Source organism: Fopius arisanus, unplaced genomic scaffold (assembly GCF_000806365.1).
Source record: "Fopius arisanus strain USDA-PBARC FA_bdor unplaced genomic scaffold, ASM80636v1 scaffold00100, whole genome shotgun sequence".
Lineage (NCBI taxonomy): Eukaryota > Metazoa > Arthropoda > Insecta > Hymenoptera > Braconidae > Fopius > Fopius arisanus.
The window spans coordinates 351,830-370,361 of record NW_011887839.1 but is presented as its reverse complement, the minus strand read 5'-3'; the positions used below and the strand labels follow the sequence as shown (position 1 = coordinate 370,361).

The window sequence follows — 18,532 nt, the reverse complement described above, 5'->3', positions numbered from 1 at the left end:
TTTGTGGGTGCTGGGTACAGGAGTTGGAAATAAAAATAAAAAAATAAAAAAATAGGAGGGAAATTTCTGGGACAATGGAATTCCCATGTGGGATATAACTTGCTCGTTTTGTGGAAAAGGGATTGCCGGACAAACGTGACCAGGATGACAATCGTTTCCACGGGTGGCACAGGGTAAACGGTTTGACGCATTCCCCGGAAAAGGTTTCGTGGGGATATAACCAAGAGATTTCTCCCCCTCAGTTTTTTTTTTTCAAGAATAAAAGGTAGAATAAAGTGGAGTTGAAAAAAAAAATATATGAAAATGACGGAGAGTTGGGATGGATTTCACGATGAAAATTCAAGCGGCCGAAGAAAAACGGGACTGAGCCGTTAATTTTTTTATCGTATCCCCATAGCGGTTCAAAGTCGTGAAAGTTTTACAATTCCACTAGTCTTGAGCGCCTTTCAGGTTATTGATTTCCCCACGTGAAAGCATTATCAATCGCGCCCAAGAAGAGAGGGTTCTCACTCCTTGGAAAGTGGTAACCCGTGGTTTACCTCTCCACCAAGTTTTCTCAAGTTGCCGTATAAATTCTTTAAATCCAAATTTCAAGGAGTGAGACACCAAGAAAGATGAAGAAATTTCTTTCACAAACGAGTCAAGAGGTAGTTCCGTCAGTTTGCCAAGAGGGCAGAGCTAAAATTGAATGTTTCATTATTTATTTTCAGCAAGGGAAATAAACTTAAGAAGTCTCGCGAGTGTAGCAACGCTGAATAAACCGAGAGAGCTCCTACTTGCATTTTAAAAAATGATGGATTAGCATAAGAAATTATTCTGAGATAATCTTTATTACCTTCAGAAATAACAACGGTATGTTCTTTAAACGTTAAATCTTCCCCTTGAAAATCCCAACTGGATGCATTGCCAAGCCATTACCATTTCACATATTCTCTCCCCGGGGCCAAAAAATTTACTCCCTGGCACTTGTATTTCCCTAATGCCCCTCATACTCGAATACCAGACTTATGCTGAAGCAGCCCTAGACGACGGGGCAAGTCAACTTTGAGAAAGCACAACAGTACATAACAGTATGACGTTTTCAGTGTTACGTACAGCTTGCAACGCTACTAACACAATCCATGTGCGCCAAAGTTTTCATTACCCGCACCACCAACTTTCGCCCAGTCTGTTGTGGCAGATAATGTGCAATGGGAGAGTAAACAGTCATATCATAAGTTCAAGTACCCTAAGCCCAGCGCAATTGACGAGTAAGAACAATTAAAAACCCACAACAGACTTCAGCGCAGAATGGCGCATTTTTCGGTTAACGATGTTCCTACTTTTCTCAAATTTCCCGAATTCTCAAAACGTTTTGAAAAAATATCCCAAAATTATTAATAATGCGTAAACGATATACTTTTCGCATCAATCCCGTCGACATTTTTTTCCGCGGAGCATTTGCATTTATTTAAAATAATTCATTACAACGAATTATTAAAATAACAAATTGTTCCCCAAATGCCTTCGACACCGAGACATCATCGGTCAACCCTTGGACGACAAATCCATTGAATCATCAGGTTTATCCCCTAAAACTCTTGAATCCCATTCCTCCCCTTCCCGATACATTTGAACTGTACTATGTTTATATTTGGATAATACACAGTAAACTATCGATGCATCTGAGACCGTATGAGTCACCCCTCGTATTTATTTTCCCAATTTTTTTTTACCCTCCTGTTTACGTATGGCTTTAGCGAAATAGCGAGAAATCGAGACGTTGTTTTTTTTATCGCCCCCCTGACCGGAAGTAGAGACCGTTAGTCTTTCTAACGTGCACTTTCTTTCCTCGCTTCCATTTTCACCCTCGACTCGTACGGCTTTTTCCCGAGAATAGGGGTGAAAAAAAAAAGGGAGATCTGAGGAATAGCGAAAGCCTCGAAGCTGTGCTGGTAATTCCAATTGACTCAACATCTCTTCTCCCCTAGTCACCCCTATTTCACCATGAAACATTTGTTTCTCCACATGTTCCCCTGAATCCTCACGGCAAATTACTATTCCCCAGGTGTCAGAACCGGACAATAGTACCCCATGAAATTGAAAGAATCGATAAGGAAGAGAAAAATTCAATGATGAAGAGCCAATTATCAAGACAAAAATGATTTCCCCAGCTGCTATTGAATGTCAAAAGAAATTCTTCCATTCAAACTCGAGTATATGTACACACCGTGTCATTAAATAGTGAAATATCTTTTGACAGCGACAGAACAAAAGTTCCTTTGACATCTCAATTACATCCCAGAATTCACGTGATATTTTTATCCCTCAGAGATAAAATACGAGTACTTTGTATTTTCGTAGGCATTTATTTTATTTGCGTGTTTCACGGTTATTTCACTGAGACAGGAATGTATATAAAGCTCTCAGTTACGTGTGGTTTGTACGTAAGAGGCTTTGAAAAGGGTATAAGTAGAATCACGTATACACTCCAAGTGGATAGGAAATGGAATTCAACCTCCCTGATTGCATTGACCTCAAAGTGCTGAGCCAGTTCAGAGGCTTCGGGGGAGGGCCTATATGCCTGCTTGACCGAATGCCATTCCCTTTTATCCCAGAATCATCCAGGAGTGAGACGGTCATTTCCGCATGATTAAATGGCCACATGATTTCCGGTGAGTAGAAGCCGTGAGTGATGCCAGTTATCTCAATAGTCGGCTAGCAATCTCAGTTCTTCAATCTCATTGATCACAGCCGATTGGAAATCATACGCTACCGATTGGAATGACTCACAGTCAATAGCTGAGTCCATATCAATGAATCAAACGATTAACTCAAAATCGAACAACCACCGAATATCATGGATGAGTTGAAAAAAAATTAAATAGAAGATATTCCTCAATAAACCGTTAATTTTTACTAACAGGAAGATCCAACAACCGTAAACCCCTTTTTTCCAAGATTTTTCAAATTACGAAATTTTCACGACAAAGTCATCTGTCTCAATTTCAAATTTCGTTGAGGACGTATATAATCCCGGATTGCCGAACATCGGGAAAAGCTGCGATGCAGAAAAGTTGCCACCACTGAAAACCCAGGGGTTTTCCCCATGTACCACCCCTCCAATCTTAAAACTTTCAAGACAATCATCTCCCCAACCCCCAAGCATAGTTTCACCCCAAAGCACCCCATTGATCATCTTTATAAAGTCAGTAAACAAGATCTGCCGGAAGTTTAATTTCAGGAGGCATCGATGTTAATTACATTCGATTGAAAATTACTCAATAGCACGAGCCCGAGGCATCAGAAGATTAAAAAAAAAAATCCCCCGATACTTCTGCATTCACACAAGCCTGTGCGTTAGTACAGCTGATTGCCTTCAAGACCTCCTCCAGAGCCTCTAGCATCTCTAGCTTGGAATTTAATAGGCTTCGCTTTGAAACAGCTCCAGTCAAACTGATCTCCCTCACTCAGTCAATCCTCTCTTCCAACCCTCCCCAAGGCACCTTGCGGCTTCATCCCTCTTCACCCGCACTGAATTTTATCCCCAAATCCTCTCCCGCAAGTTTATCGATTCCTCCCCCTTCCTCCCACCCATGAATATTTTTATCTCATTTTTTTTTCTTAATTGCACCGCCCGAAGGGAAAAATTCAATAAAGAAATGGGGGATTTCAATGAAGTTGAATTTTTTTACTTCAGCTTTAGCTTCAGTAATGATTTTATTACACTGTTAAGAATATCTTGAAATTTCAATGATCCATTTGAGTTTGCATTGAATTTAAACGATTACTTGAATTCAAGATATTCTTACGATTATCCGATGTCAAATGATTGGTCAATGAATAATTGTTAAAAGTAGCAAGTGTAATTTTTCAATTTCTCCGTAAATTTATGGAAAACATTTGTCTGAAGAGCAGGAAGATTATCACTACGACCTCTCCTTAATTACAATTTCATTGGTTAATTTATTGCTGAGGGGCAGAGCAAGTTGGTGGGGTGTAATCGTCGAGCGTGACAAATGTTTTGGGATTTAAGAATGAATTTGAATATATTATTGAAGTTGTTAAAGCAGACGTGCACTCGTGGATGATTTCGCTCACTTTATGGAGACTTTGGCGCCGTTAAATGTCGAGTTTATCTCCAGTTGAGACTGAATTATTCACTGAAATGTGACGCCAGTCGTGCATTTCATTTAATGCGTAAGCATACAATTATTCACCGATATTATCGATTTTCGTGGCCATTAAAAGCTAATGGTTAAATGTAAACAAGGAGACGACAAATTGACTGCTAATGATGTTAACAATTAAAAAATTAACGAAAAAGAAAAAAATTTTGCCCGGAGATATACACCAGTTAGTCGGAGAGTTGAATAAAAAAAAAGATCTGACTATGAAAAATATTTATCACCAATTAATTAATTAATTAAACCCACATTCAAATAATTCAGGAACAAAATGCAGAATGAAAGAATTCATTGGATTCATCTCACTTTAACAATTAGTTCCTAACTTATCTGCAGGCGGATTTATTGAATAAATAATTGATAATTAATCCTCAATTATTATCGCGCACCAATGATTTTAATGAGAATTTCATTTTAATTAATTATATTTATTTTAATTATCTCATTTGCCAAGCACTACAGCGAAATAAGTAACTGAAAATTATTCTTAAATGTCGATTTATCTCTGAAATTGTCGATTTCCCGTTAAAACACGAGAGGACTTTTTTACAGCCAATTAAATTTCCGATAAAAAAAATCCCCTATTGTTTTCTCCCCAAGTCGATAGTTTTCCAGATAAATCAATATTATCTCCGTCATCCCAATAATTCCAACCGCAATAGAAACGAATCGCGACGACAAACCCCTCAAGACCACATCATCCACAGAAAAAAAAAAATAGCATCATTCGACGAATGGTTTCCGTAAGCCGGAGGGAAAAAGTAAAAAACAAAAAGTGCATTGTTACCATCTGGATCTAGGGGAAAGAACGGAACTAGAGTTTCACGGGTAATCGGGGTAATTTCCCCGAGGATAGGCTTGTACTTGAGTAACGACTATAAAGAGTGCACAAGAGGGTGAGAAGGGGATGAAAAGCGTTGGACTTACGCTAATTAAAGCGAAGAGACAGGCAGGGGTTAAACTGGGTGAGTGTAAAAAAAAAAAAATACACGTGGATTATGGAGGCGTGTGCTGCTAAGGTAATCCAGAGAAGCCAGAAAAAACATGTTCGTGTCGCTGATCATGTGAACGGGTTGTTAACCATCCAATTTTTTTTTTAATCATCATACGCAAAAGAAAAACCCCCCACCTCCCCACCCCCATTTCATTTTCATCCTCATTACTCGGATACATTAAAATTGCTAATGATAAAAGTCACCGTGAGAAGATTAATGTGAAAATTCAAGCTAAACGATATGAGAAATGAACGAGAATGAAAAATTAATCTTCTTCGAAAAATTCTAAACGAGAATAAAACACTCCAACTCCAATACAAATTCCTTGTTTCCTTGTTACACTTTTTACTTTCCATCCAATTGCGGTGAAATCCACGTGGATTACTCAGAGATTTGTATTTTTCACGTGCAATTGGCCGAAGTGACGAGTGTCGATTCAGGAAAGAGAAAGAAACGTGAGGTTGAAATTCAAAATTGATTTGCCTCCCTCCCCCTATTCCTTCCTTTCCAATTCGCTCGTGCATTTGACGCAATTGCCCTCCCCCTCACTTTGTTCCTCTTTTATGCTTGTTAGATTATTTGGCGAATGTCTCGGCTTTTCCCTCATGTCAACGCGGATTTTCTCAAGTTATGCGGAATTGAGGGTTGAACTAGATAAAATACCTCTAGCCGTCGGATTATCTTGAAAATTTCTCCGACAATTCGAAATATCCAAAGGATAATTTTGCACTTTTCATTATCAATATCTAGAGATCGAACGTTAAAATTTTATTAATTTTATCATTTTTTTTAATTCAATGGAGAAGATATTAATCCCGAGATTAATCCAGTGCTGTAGTAAACGGACTAAGCGGTACTGGTTTGACTCACTGGGTATGTTCTAACATCAGCCTACTAAATTATTTAATTTGACACTCCCAAGAGAGGAATAAAGGTACATAATACCCAGTGTACTCTGTGTTTCATGTGTCGCATAGAGGGAACTGTATGTCAGATAAAGCACGAGATATACTCGACGGAAACTTAACAGGGTTGGACGTGTGGTACCTCCCTTGGCGTGTACCGTATTAAATTTATGCTACTGTACTATATTTCAGTGCTCCATACTCAAGAATGAATCTCATCGTGCCACTGACGGCTTTATTCGATTAATTCTACTTGATGACAGGAGTTGATTGAAAGACATCGGAATTCATTCAAGAGCTCCTTCACAAGAAGGGGCCCTCCCCCATTCTATAAATTTTAATTAATTTTTCAATCAATTCCAATTTCCATTATTCATTTTTCATTTTTTCTCTTTCATCATCGGAAAAATTGATCGCCAGACACAAGAACGACAATTCTGAGAGTATGTCTCTGATATTTATTTCTCAAACACGAATAATTTTAATTGAATTGCTAGTCTGTGATTTTAATCGCGTGGAGTTTAATGAAATTTAATCAAGAAATTTTACGAAAAAAAAAGGGATTTAATACATCCAAAGAAAATCCCTTGATAAACCCTCAAATCCCTCAAGGGAAAACTCCCGAAATTCATATGCAGGTAAATCACTCAATTCCAGTGAAGATATCCTCGAATTGAGAGGAAAAATCCTGGGATGTAAAATATCTCCATATTCTTAAATCTAAAGTAATAGAGTCTCGACCTCGCGGAGAATTTAACCGAAGGAAACGAAAGAGAAAAAGAATAATGTCGAAATCAGAGTCAGTCTAAACACTTCACTGAGTTAATTAAAAATTATATAACAGCAATAAAAAAAACAACTACTACCCAATTGGAGAACCTGAATTGTCTCCAAATACAAAGTTCTTTCGATTCAATCACCTTGAATTTATTAATGTATCAATTACCGAGCTTGAGACTTCATTATCGCCGACCGTACGATAAATATCCCGAGTGTAAGTGGAAAAGTCGAATCCCGGAAAAAATATCCCAGGGAAAAAATATCCCACACATTCAAAACGTGTTAAAACTCGCTTAATTTAATTATTTTTTAATTTAATTATTTTTTTTGTTGTCTATTTTTTCAGGGGCTCTAATTTTTCTATGGTCCATCAAATTGTGTGGGTTTTAACACGTTTTGGGTGTGTGGGCTATTTTTTCCGGGGATATATTTTCCGCCTACCGAAAAAGTCAAGTGACTTTTTCATTCCTCCACCCAAAAAGCCATTTTCCCAGAGCACAACTAATGATTATTAATTAATTATCATTAATTATCAATTACTATCATCGATCTGCGCATATTATCAGAGAGATGAAATAGCCGATAATTTTTATATTTAGCAAATGCTATTTCATCGAATGGCGATAGCAATATCCAATCAATACTCAATTCTAGCAATAGAAACATCCATAACTCATCTAGCATAACATCTCCCGACTGTAACACGAGGGTTAAACTGTTAATCCATACATTTCCTGGTGAATCGGCCCTAAAACTGGACACCGTGGAGAAATAGCCAGAGGGGGAGTGAGTAAAGTACTTAGTTGTCGCCAATGTGTACTAGACGCTGTACACGCGGGACTCACCAACTAGGTCGTTATCCCCGTTAATGAGGTATCAGTACTCACTCTCCCCCATGTACCACGAATATCCCCATTTTACCCCCAATGAAATCCCCAACACGATTATTACACCATTACGCGAACGGTTAAAAAAATCTACCTATCTAAGTAATAACTCCTGAATATAATCATTTAATAAAAATCAAGACTGCAAGAATTGAAAAATCCACATCTTATCAATTAGAAAAATATAAATATTCCCAATGAATAGTGAAAATTCAAGTATTTATTTTTCCATTTCTCATGAAATTTTATGGATTTAAAAATGGAAGAGAAGATTTGAATGACCGATAGGGGAGTATTAAAGGGGTTGTTTTGATGAATTGCTCCCCGGAAAATGCAGAAAAATTTCCTCCCCCACCCACCGTGAAAACTCTTCAACCTCGATGCAACCGCAAGTATTGAAATACCTCTCGAAAAGAAATGAAATTCAAATTCCTGAAATCCAAACGTCCCGAGTGTGAGTATCGAAACGATTGATGGAATGTAAAGCAACTTTGATAACTTTCAAATTGAATCCGAGAATTTTTCATAACTGTTGCTAGTCGGCATTCCTCCGCTCCCGTGGAGTCACGGATTGCTCAGTGGAAAAGTGTCGACGAGAAAAAAAAAAAAAACCCCCAAGCAGTAAGAAGCAGTACGACAAAAAAATATATACATCTCCCATACTTTCTCTCACTTTTACCCGCATAATCTCTTGTCTCTGCATTTGCATTTCTCGAGTGATCGTTCTCTCGCAACTTTGTCCACTTGTAGGACCGCCGATCGATGACGGAGTTTCAATTTATTTTTACTCCAGAAAAACCCAAGAGGGGGTGGAAAAAAATTACAACCGACAATTTAATCTTACAGCATCCCCCGGGAGAAGCTTCCGTACCTGGGGAAATCGAATCGAACGACAGAATTTCTCACCGGAAATGCAAGAATTCAGGGACTAGTGCAGATATTTCTTTAAATCATTTCTTAATAAGTTTCTCCCACAAAAAAATCAAATTCACACCGAACAAAAATAAACCAATTGATTTAGATACTTCGAAATAAATTTCCCCTTCAAACAAATCATTATTTTTTTTCAATTCTACAATGACTAATTGTTAAAATCGTCAAATTGCGCCCCTGAAAACATGAAGAATCGCCAATTTTCAACCGAAACAGAGATATCCCATTGAATATTCTAAACCCAGTAAAAAGCCACAGAAATATACCCCCCGGAAAAATGAAACTCGTTCGTTGACTTTCATAACGCCATTGTATACCCCGTTATCCGCCCGTGATACCCCAAGAGTTTATACTCTGGTTTATTCCTAGGTACTTCACAGAAGGAGTTTAAAGTTCTCAGTGTCCCGCGTGTGGCTGTACTACCCGGATTTTTCAGTCATTCCAAGTTTCAGTGCTCTCTGCGTCGAGAATATTTTTTTCCGCGTACCCCACAAAACAACAGATTGAAATTCCAAACAATAGACGACAACTCAACATAAATATTACCCCAAACAACGGGAGACTGTAATTTCCATTATTTCAATCGTCCAATGTCCACGTAAAGAAGTTAACGAGCGAATTAATGCGTGAGAACTTAAAAAAATAATAATAATAAATAAATAATAACGGAAATGATGAACTTTTGAGGAATGAAAATCCCGACAAATTCCCATAAATTGAAAAATTATTCAGTATTCCCTATTCATCATCGAACTCCAGGTGATGGGTCGGCTTGTCGATGGCCACCGACACGTCCATATATTCCGTTTGTGAACTTCTTGGATACACGGATTGTTCATCCCCCCCCCCCCCCCCGAGAATTCTCATCGACTGCTCATACCCTTACGATCAAACTCATATTCCACAGAGACAAGGGGTAACTGTGACGGAGTAGTTTGAGACTCTATGAATATGTAAACTTTATACCCAAGCCTTTCCCTCTGGTTCAACTGTGTCGACTAAACACCGAGCACAGCACGTTGCTGTTTGCACGTGTAACACTTCAAATATTGGCGATAGCATTATGATGATTCACACCGATAAAACAATCGTTTACAAAAAAAAAACGCGTGATAGCAGTATACATTTCTTTCCATTCCTCCATTTAATTTTTCAGTCTAATTCTATTATTATCTCCCCGTTAATTTTTTTTAACTGAGAATTTTTTTAATCAACACCTCTTCATTGATGAATTATTCAATTTCGCGAATATTCCGGCAATTCTCAAGTCATATGATGAATTTATTATTGTTAATCGAGATTGACTTCACATACCAGCGAATTGGGATGACCGAAATCTCAAGAAATTCTCAACAGTATATTCACCACGAACCTCCTAGCTACTCAAAATCAATACCCCTCAAATTCATCACTTGAAATAATAATACACACACGTACTCCACATCTTTCGTTCAAACAAAAGCACCTATTAGCCCCCAAAATCCGTAATAATTAAAAGCCCCTAGTACCCAAGCACCACGTAACATCAATCGAGGTTTAGTATGCTAATGCACCGAGTCAAATGAGGGAGAGAGAAGAAGCATTATGGTTGAACGAACATGATGCTCATAACTCAGCGAATCACACATCACCATCGCTGAACTGTATGTGATATCCACCCCTTTATACCCATTCCACCCATTCCACCCCTACCCACCCCCTTTACCACCCGTTTATATACCAAAACCCATGCCCCATGTAGTGACCAGCGCGTGAAAACAAACCCCACGACTAAAATCTCCACCCCAATCTCCATCAACTCGGCTACCCTGAAATGCCTGGTTTACGAGAGATTGCCAAGTGGTCCATGTACAAACCGTTGTACCTACTCACGTTGTACCTGCTATGACAGACGCAGCCATCACCCAAAACCGCCATTTCCCTTTCTCCAATATATACCCTTATGCATGTGTTTATATGTCAACATTTTCAACCTCACTTCGTTTCAATTCAACAGCACTCTGATACCCCAGAGATTTGTCACTTACAAATTCACTCTCAATCTCTAATCAACCATTTTCATTAATCAATGATTACCGAAAAGCACTTGAATCAAGAAATTTACCATTTCAATACGAACGAAAATTCCCCGTCAAAAGTTATTTCCCAAATTTTGAATTTTATTCGTCGAGAGTTTCGAAGAAATTATTCGGAAATGTTGAAAAAAAATTCATGGCAAATCGACGATTGATTTTATAACTGGCTAAAAATATTTTTCCAATATTAAAAATCTCGGTATAAAATACAAGATCGAACAATCACAACAAATCCAATTAAATAAAGCACATTAATCCGTCAATACTCATTACAACCATCGTTTTTAACCTGATTAACCAGCTATCCAATTATCCACGCAATAAAACCAAATTTCCAGAATAATATATTTTATCAACACGAAATACGGATAATCACTCTGAATTAATAAACTCCATTATCCGCGGAGGACGATTGCTTCAAATATTTGGTTAGACGTATTCCATTTGGCACGATTACCCCCGATCCTGTCTGTTTGATTTTCCCTCGGAAATATATTTTTTCCCCTTCTATTTGTTCAGCTCGTTCGTAGGAAATGGCGAATTCAATTCTCGCAAGACAAACAATGCGAACTATTCCATATCTCAACGAGCATCATTTCAAATGAATCACCACAAAATCTGAATTTTAATCAAACCAACTACAAACGATACGCCCCCACCAAACCAACCGCACTAAAATTTCCCCATCATCCCCAATGATTAATTAAAAATATTAATTAATACCCCTAATTTCTTCCCCCGTGAAAGTACTTTTGCCGATTCATCCCCCGAAATGATGATTACGCGTTCCATTAAAACCAAAGGATGTTCATCATGGAAAATTAACGGCGATAGCATCCCTCGTAAACTATCACCTTAATCCACCATTTTTCCCCTCATTCCATCAAACAAGGCGGATCGATCAATCATAGAAGGGACTATCACAGCGCATATTTCACGTGAAAACGTATCAGAACCACCGACGATTCGACAGTGAATCGTTGTCGGTCGCAAAGTCTTCGGTAATCCTTTACCGAGGCGTCAAAAGTTTATGGGACACCGTTGAAAAATGGCATCCCTTCCTACTCCCAATGTACGATGGGAGAAACGAAAAAAAAAAAAAGAAAAAGAAAATAGAATAAAATAAAAAGATCGACCCACCCCGACCCACCCCGACCCACCCCAAGTCGTTGTCAGCTTTGCCGATCGATCATCCATAATTTTTATCGATTTTCAGCTGGAGCTAGGGACGGTGCCAGCAGGAGGTACCCCGTTATGGTATTCGTTCATGGTGAAAGCTACGAGTGGAACAGCGGTAACCCATATGATGGCTCTGTTCTTGCCAGTTATGGTGGTGTCGTTGTGGTAACGATAAACTACAGGCTTGGAATCTTAGGTGAGTATTATATCATATTTTATTTTCCACTGCCTCTCAAGACCGAATTTACGACTTATTATTTTATCCATCGTTGTTATTTTATTCCAGAATTCGCTGTTTTACTGATCATCATTTCTAGAGCATAGAGTACTCGCACGACATTAAAAAATTACGACAAATGTAATGTCACTGAATTCTCTTAAAATATTTCATTAGCAATGCGGTGGACAACTTTAGAATGTTCGAAACCCTTTTTTTTCTCGCGAATTATCAATGAGATTGACAAAAAAAAATCTAACATTTTTACGGATTCAGATACCAGCGCAAAATATTCTCCCTGAATCTTCATTTCCCGACACGCGAAGTTAAAAATTCCGTAAATCTCAAACGTAATAGTAAATTCATGACCAGCTGTTTGGTTCGGTCCCTCAAAACTCATGAAATTCCTCATCCCTTTCCACATGTCACCGATTTGTTGTTCCGTTCGCTCGAGTGATCTCTCGAGCGGTCCTCCAATTATTTCCACCGAATGGCAGCCCACCATGATCAAATTAATGTCAATGGAGAAAGAAAAAAAAAAATGAAAAAATCCCATCTCGATGAAAAAAAAAAAACCGCCCATCAAACGAATAAAGAATATTCCATGAAAAAACAATGAAACTGGGGAAAAGTGCTTTTTTAAAAATTCATGAAAACGAACAAACTACAGAATATTTTCCGGTAGACGAATAATTCACAGTATTTCGCGTACCCCTGGACGGTTTTACAGACCCACTGGGAAGTTTCCCACGACGCATGACAAATACAGCGGAAGCCTGCGTGTAGCCAACTGTGACAGCAACTGCCGGAAGTGAAATTTCAAACTTGACATGGAGACCAACTCTATTCTCTCATTGTTTCATTTTCCATTTATCTCGCATCGATGGCTAATAAAGAATAGAGAGCACCGCAAAAAAAAAAAAAAACTACATCAGAGATGGTAGAATAAAAAAAATTCTCCTTTTTTGCTGTCAATGTTGCGAAACGATGGAAATAAAGAAGTGACTTGAGAAAACTTGCTTGGATATTCTTCCCCAGGATTTTATACTCCCAAGATTTATCGACAATATTGAATATATTTTTTTATGGAAATGCCTTTTTTATTTATATTTATAGCACTCAGTGGAACATTTGCGGTGACACTAAACCAACGAATCGTTCTTCTACCGATTGATATGAAAAACTATTGATTTTTGGATAAAACGTCGGGCAATTTTTCCCAAAGAAATTCACGATGGTTTATTTAATTATGAGAACTCAATAATGGATGAGTTATGGAATGTCAAGGGTGCGGGTTCATTGATTAAAATGTCAATCCCGAAGTTATAAACAACGAATCCTCGAAAAACCAAAATTTCCTATCGCGTACCAGTAGTAAAAAAGACACAGAGCATTTCATCCCTCGTACGCTTTACGACACCCGTAAACATTGGTTTTGCTATCGATTGATCGACGAGATCTGCCCTTTTGTCAATCGAAATAAAAAAAATGAAAAAAAAAAAAATACAAGTGAACCCGGGTATCCGCGAGCCGTAAAGTAAATTCCCCCGGTTTATTTAAACTCTTGTACATCCAAACTATACACGTTCATGATAACATCCCCTCGTCCACCCCCCTTTTTACCAGTTTAGCTAGATTTTTTTTTAAACTCTATTTATCCTCCTTGTGTCCACGTTTGCGCCCCACGGGTTAAGCCGCATTCAACCCCTCGATAGTCTCATAAAAAACAGCCCCTGTTTACCGAATAATTCGGAATCGAGAAAAAGCAGAAAAAAAAAAAATTATTCACTTTTATCTATCGGAATCGGTGCGCGAAACCTTTCAATCAAAAACTGAAAATTTCAGTCCACAATTTACATAAAACTTCCAAACGATTCGGAATTATTTGCAAACGAATAAATCCCAAAATATTCGCATTTTAAATTTCACGATTTGTGCCTAAACAAAATTTTTCACTCCCAGAAAAAATTTACGAGGATATATTTTTGTTTTATCATTAAGAATTTGTCGACAATTGTTTGTTTTTTTTCTTTCTTCAAATACCGAGACATAATTTTCATTTCAGGATTTCTCAACGCCAACACAGACTCGCACTTGCGTTCACCAGCGAATTATGGTCTGATGGATCAGATCGCAGCCCTCCACTGGGTCCAAGAAAATATCGCCTATTTCGGAGGTGACCCGGGAAACGTAACCCTGATAGGACACGGCACAGGGGCTGCCTGCGTTAATTACCTAATGACAAGTCAAGCTGTACCCGACGGTAAGTCCATCCGACAATTATTGTACCGATCAATCCATCTGACTGAATCCTCAGTTTTTTTTTCTAAATCCGATACCTTTATATCCCCAAGTCCCTCCCATTGGCCCAAAACCTCTTTCTTCCATTACCTAACTCGTAATCTCCCATTTATTGGCCTACAAATTGACTGAGTAGCTTTTTACGAGGTTTAGTGACAAGAAAATAGTACCAATGGCTTTTTCCTCACCGTAAAACAGTCGAAAGTATTCCAATTAAACACAACCCTCTAAAAAATTCCAAAATTCATGGTTCTCCGAAAAAATTAAATGACAGATGCATCAAAAACGCAGTCCATCATTACTCACACAAGTCGAAAAAAAAAATCAGCTCAAAGCTTTATCTAAAAATCCAGAGAAAAACCAAAGTGCAGATAAAACCTCACGATTTTTCCAAGACCCCTATATTTATAAAGGTAACCCGAGGAATAATTAACGCCAGGTCACGTTGGCTCTCAAGGGTGGAATCACAACGTTAGAAAGGCTGTGAGAAAAGTGGGTAAAATGGTGTAGTGGAAAAAGGGGGATGAAATTGACCACGAGAATACCTGAGATTGGAGTGCCTGATTTAGATGCCACGGTATGGCGAAAACGAGCTTGAGTATGGTGGGAGAAAGCCGCAGGAAAGTGTAAGAGAAAAAAAGAAGAAAGGTATAAGCTTGTCGAGGAAAATGAAGGCGAGGAAAAATAAAGAGGTAGAAATATTGCATGTGGAGGATGAAGGAAAAAATTGCAAAAGGGGGCATGAATGTGTGAGAAGAAGTACGATTAAAAAAAAAAAGAAACATTGTGGAATGGTGCACCACAAAAGCTGTCGACGTTTCGCGCCCAAGAGATTGGTTTTTGATTTTCTCTCCCCCTGTCTTGTTTTTTTTTTTTTTTTTTTTTTTTTTTGAGAAATATGGAGTCCTTTGAACGAGGTGATGATGGAGATCGAGAGGCCTGTTCACGTTTTAAATCCCTCGACACCATTACAAAATGATCACACTGATGATCCAAAGGACGAGATAAAGGTAGAACAGGGTGTCTCGGAAGTGGATAAACAAGGAGGACAGCCCTTGTTTCCCCTTTTCCCAGTTTTACCTCCTCAAAGGTTTTTGTCCTCAAGTTGTCGTTGGCCTGGGGGTTATCGCAAACCGTTGAAAAATCGATGGACAAAAGTGCTAAAGCGCTTCCATTGAATGTTGAATCAGGGGTGAGCCAGAGGAATGAAAAAAAAAAAAAGAAACCTACGGAAATTGCTTTCAGTCTTTGTTTTTTTTTCTTTTCACCCGGTTATCGCTGGGAATAAGGTCATCGGGTGAAATTTCATTCATTTATCGGAATGAATGTAGGATCCCGTCATCCCTGTGAAATGACCCCAGAGAGATTAACGTGTCGCGGGAAAACATTCGGATTTTAATGAATTTGAATGAAACAGGGAGCAAAATTCAATACAATTTTTTCAGGGAAAAAATTCAAAATGACTAAAAATTTTCAATGATTCATCCAGCCAATGGCAATCTACAACCTCCCACCCCCCAATCTCAGATCCACTGTTGTTTAAATGGGGTTAGTAGTTGAGATAGATCAAGAGTGTCAAGGGGTAGTTGAGACGATAATTCCTTGGATAGTTCTCAAGGGAAACGTGACTAGATGTGACTTCGGGTCAAGCGATTTCCTCGGGTTGTAATTTATAGTTCACCAACACCACCACCTCCTCTATCATAGCTCCGTCTCCCGTATTTTCGGTCTCGATTCTCACCGTTACCACTAACTCCCCTCCCTTTAAACCCCATCTTGTATTGCCAACGAAACCCTAATACACTGACCAGCCTCATTTACCCCCAAAGGTAAATGACCACCCAAAAACGAGAGGATTACAATAACGATCAGTCCGATAACTCCGTGTCCAACGTTCCCAGAAAAAAATTTTGTTGTCCAATATTTTCACCGAAAGCACCTTGAAAACATAAAAGAGAGGATAAAGTGACATGCCGTGAAAAATCCACTCACCCTCCACGAAATAGGGGCCCTAAATCATCCATCAAATCACGCATGAAACATTTCACCACAAGATAACCCACCCGATGTCCCAGAGTACTTGGGTAAAACGTTATTACCGAAACACTTGCATTATTGATCGTTCTTGATAGGAAGTCAGGCAGATTCACTCCACCAAGTTCTCTCAAGCTGTTATTCAGCGTCTGCGTACACCCATTTGGCTTCAGCTCAAACTTGACAAATACTGAGATGGCTCAATCCATTTCTACCCCAATCCCTGAATCTCCATCGCTATCAACCCATACTATTATCACCAATAACGATCACGGTGTTATGATTGACTAAAGAAAACAACCGTTGAACAACATCATGAATGAAACCACAATCTTATCAACGGGATTCATCACTAAATAACCAAACACCAGAATATCTCCAGTAGCTGGGCTAGCAAAAGGGCTCACAACTCCAGTGACAAATTCCCGACTAAATTCCGAATATCCAGATAACCACTCGCTTAAATTACAACCCCATTGTTGTGACAAAAGCGTGCTAACGTTTCGGTTACTCGTTATATTCAACTTTGATGACCTCCGATTCTCCATCCGCCTAGCCATTGAACAACGATGAAATTGCCCGCAATGCAAATGCTACCTGCGGTATAGATCGTTCCTAATACTGATTCTGTTTGGCTTTAGTCTGGGAAAAGGGGTCGGAGGATGAGGGGTTCAATACCACCACAACGAGACAACCGAGGGGTAGAGAGACGTAGAGGTGCATCGTTCACGATGTGGATGTGTTACGAAAGGGGATGATGGAGGAGGGGGGGATAGCTTGATGATGAGGAGGGAGGTTTCAGGCTGTTGATCGTCAGTTGGTGCTGTATCGGAAGGACGATGTAGCCACGTCCAAACGTAATACTCGATAGGGAATTAATCTCTATCGGACCATGACAAATATCCAATTTCTAGATGTGTTTGAATGCCTCCTTGATGACGAATGAAGGCTAAGGATAATTGAAGGAGACAGTTTACCTGTTCATATTGTTTGCACTCGTGATTAATCGATTCAAGATCAGATACAATTGTCAACTATTCACCACCAACCACTCCCAAATTAGACAAAAGAAAAGAAAAATAACAATTCACTAATGAAAAAATAACAGCTTCCTCCACCGAGTGGCATAATTGTCCAAAGGAAAATTAAGACTTTGGGTGTGGCATAATGGGGTCAACTCAACAATTGAATACGTAATACCACCGTCAAAAAATTACGACACTCCTCCATTCTTCAGAAGTAACAATGAGTAGAAGGGGTTGACCCAAGAGGTATTTCACCCGAAACTTGAGTTTATGTGAGCGATGGAGGAAACGTGTTGAGTGGCAACAAGAAAGAGGTGGTAATTGTACTGGTCTCGGTGAAATCTACAGCCGTTGTTACCACACACTGCGGATTCAGACCGACAATTCCCAACAACCTCCTCGTTTTGCAACTACTTGTCGTCTTAATTATTCCAAATGGCTGGGGACTCAAGACATCTCACAATCGCTCACAACCGCTCACAACCACTCACAACCGTTCAGAGCTACATGTGTGACATTGAATCAACCGCGAATATATCTGATAACTCGTCTCGATTCCTCACACCATTATTAAATCTCCAAATTTATATTTTTTCCAGGCCTACTATTCCATCGAGGAATTCTCATGTCCGGAAGTGCCCTCTCCCCCTGGGCCCTCGTCCGAGGTGCTGCAGATTACGCTATGCAAGTTGCTAAACACCTAAATTGCTCGTCGGTGAGTAATTCAAGTTTACTTAAAGTTTATGAGAGGCAATTCAACCAGTACTTTATTCCCGAATCGTCGAGATCCTCAGGGAAATGAGGGATTAAATCCCGAGTAAATTGCTATCGACACTCCATCAAATATAAATTAAATCGATTCCATTGGCCAAATCTCGACGGCCATCAATATTTCAGCGACGAGAGGCATCCCGGAGGTGTAAAATATTCTAAATTCGTAAAAACTACCTAAACCGAACCGACGAAGAATCAATCGGGACTAACGATTGATTGACTCGATTAGTTTCATGTCGAATCACGCGCGTCAACGAACTC

The 18,532-nt window shown here is 39.0% G+C and overlaps 1 protein-coding gene across 1 annotated transcript in view; it reads left to right on the top strand.

Annotated features, from left to right (window-relative positions):
• Positions 1–18,532, top strand: part of LOC105271095 (neuroligin-1) — a 56,800-nt gene that overhangs the window by 23,033 nt on the left and 15,235 nt on the right. Inside the window, exons 2-4 of the mRNA XM_011312429.1 lie at positions 11,958–12,116; positions 14,203–14,400; positions 18,097–18,212. Of these exons, the coding sequence (XP_011310731.1) occupies positions 11,958–12,116; positions 14,203–14,400; positions 18,097–18,212 (473 nt within the window). The remainder of the gene's footprint in view (positions 1–11,957; positions 12,117–14,202; positions 14,401–18,096; positions 18,213–18,532) is intronic.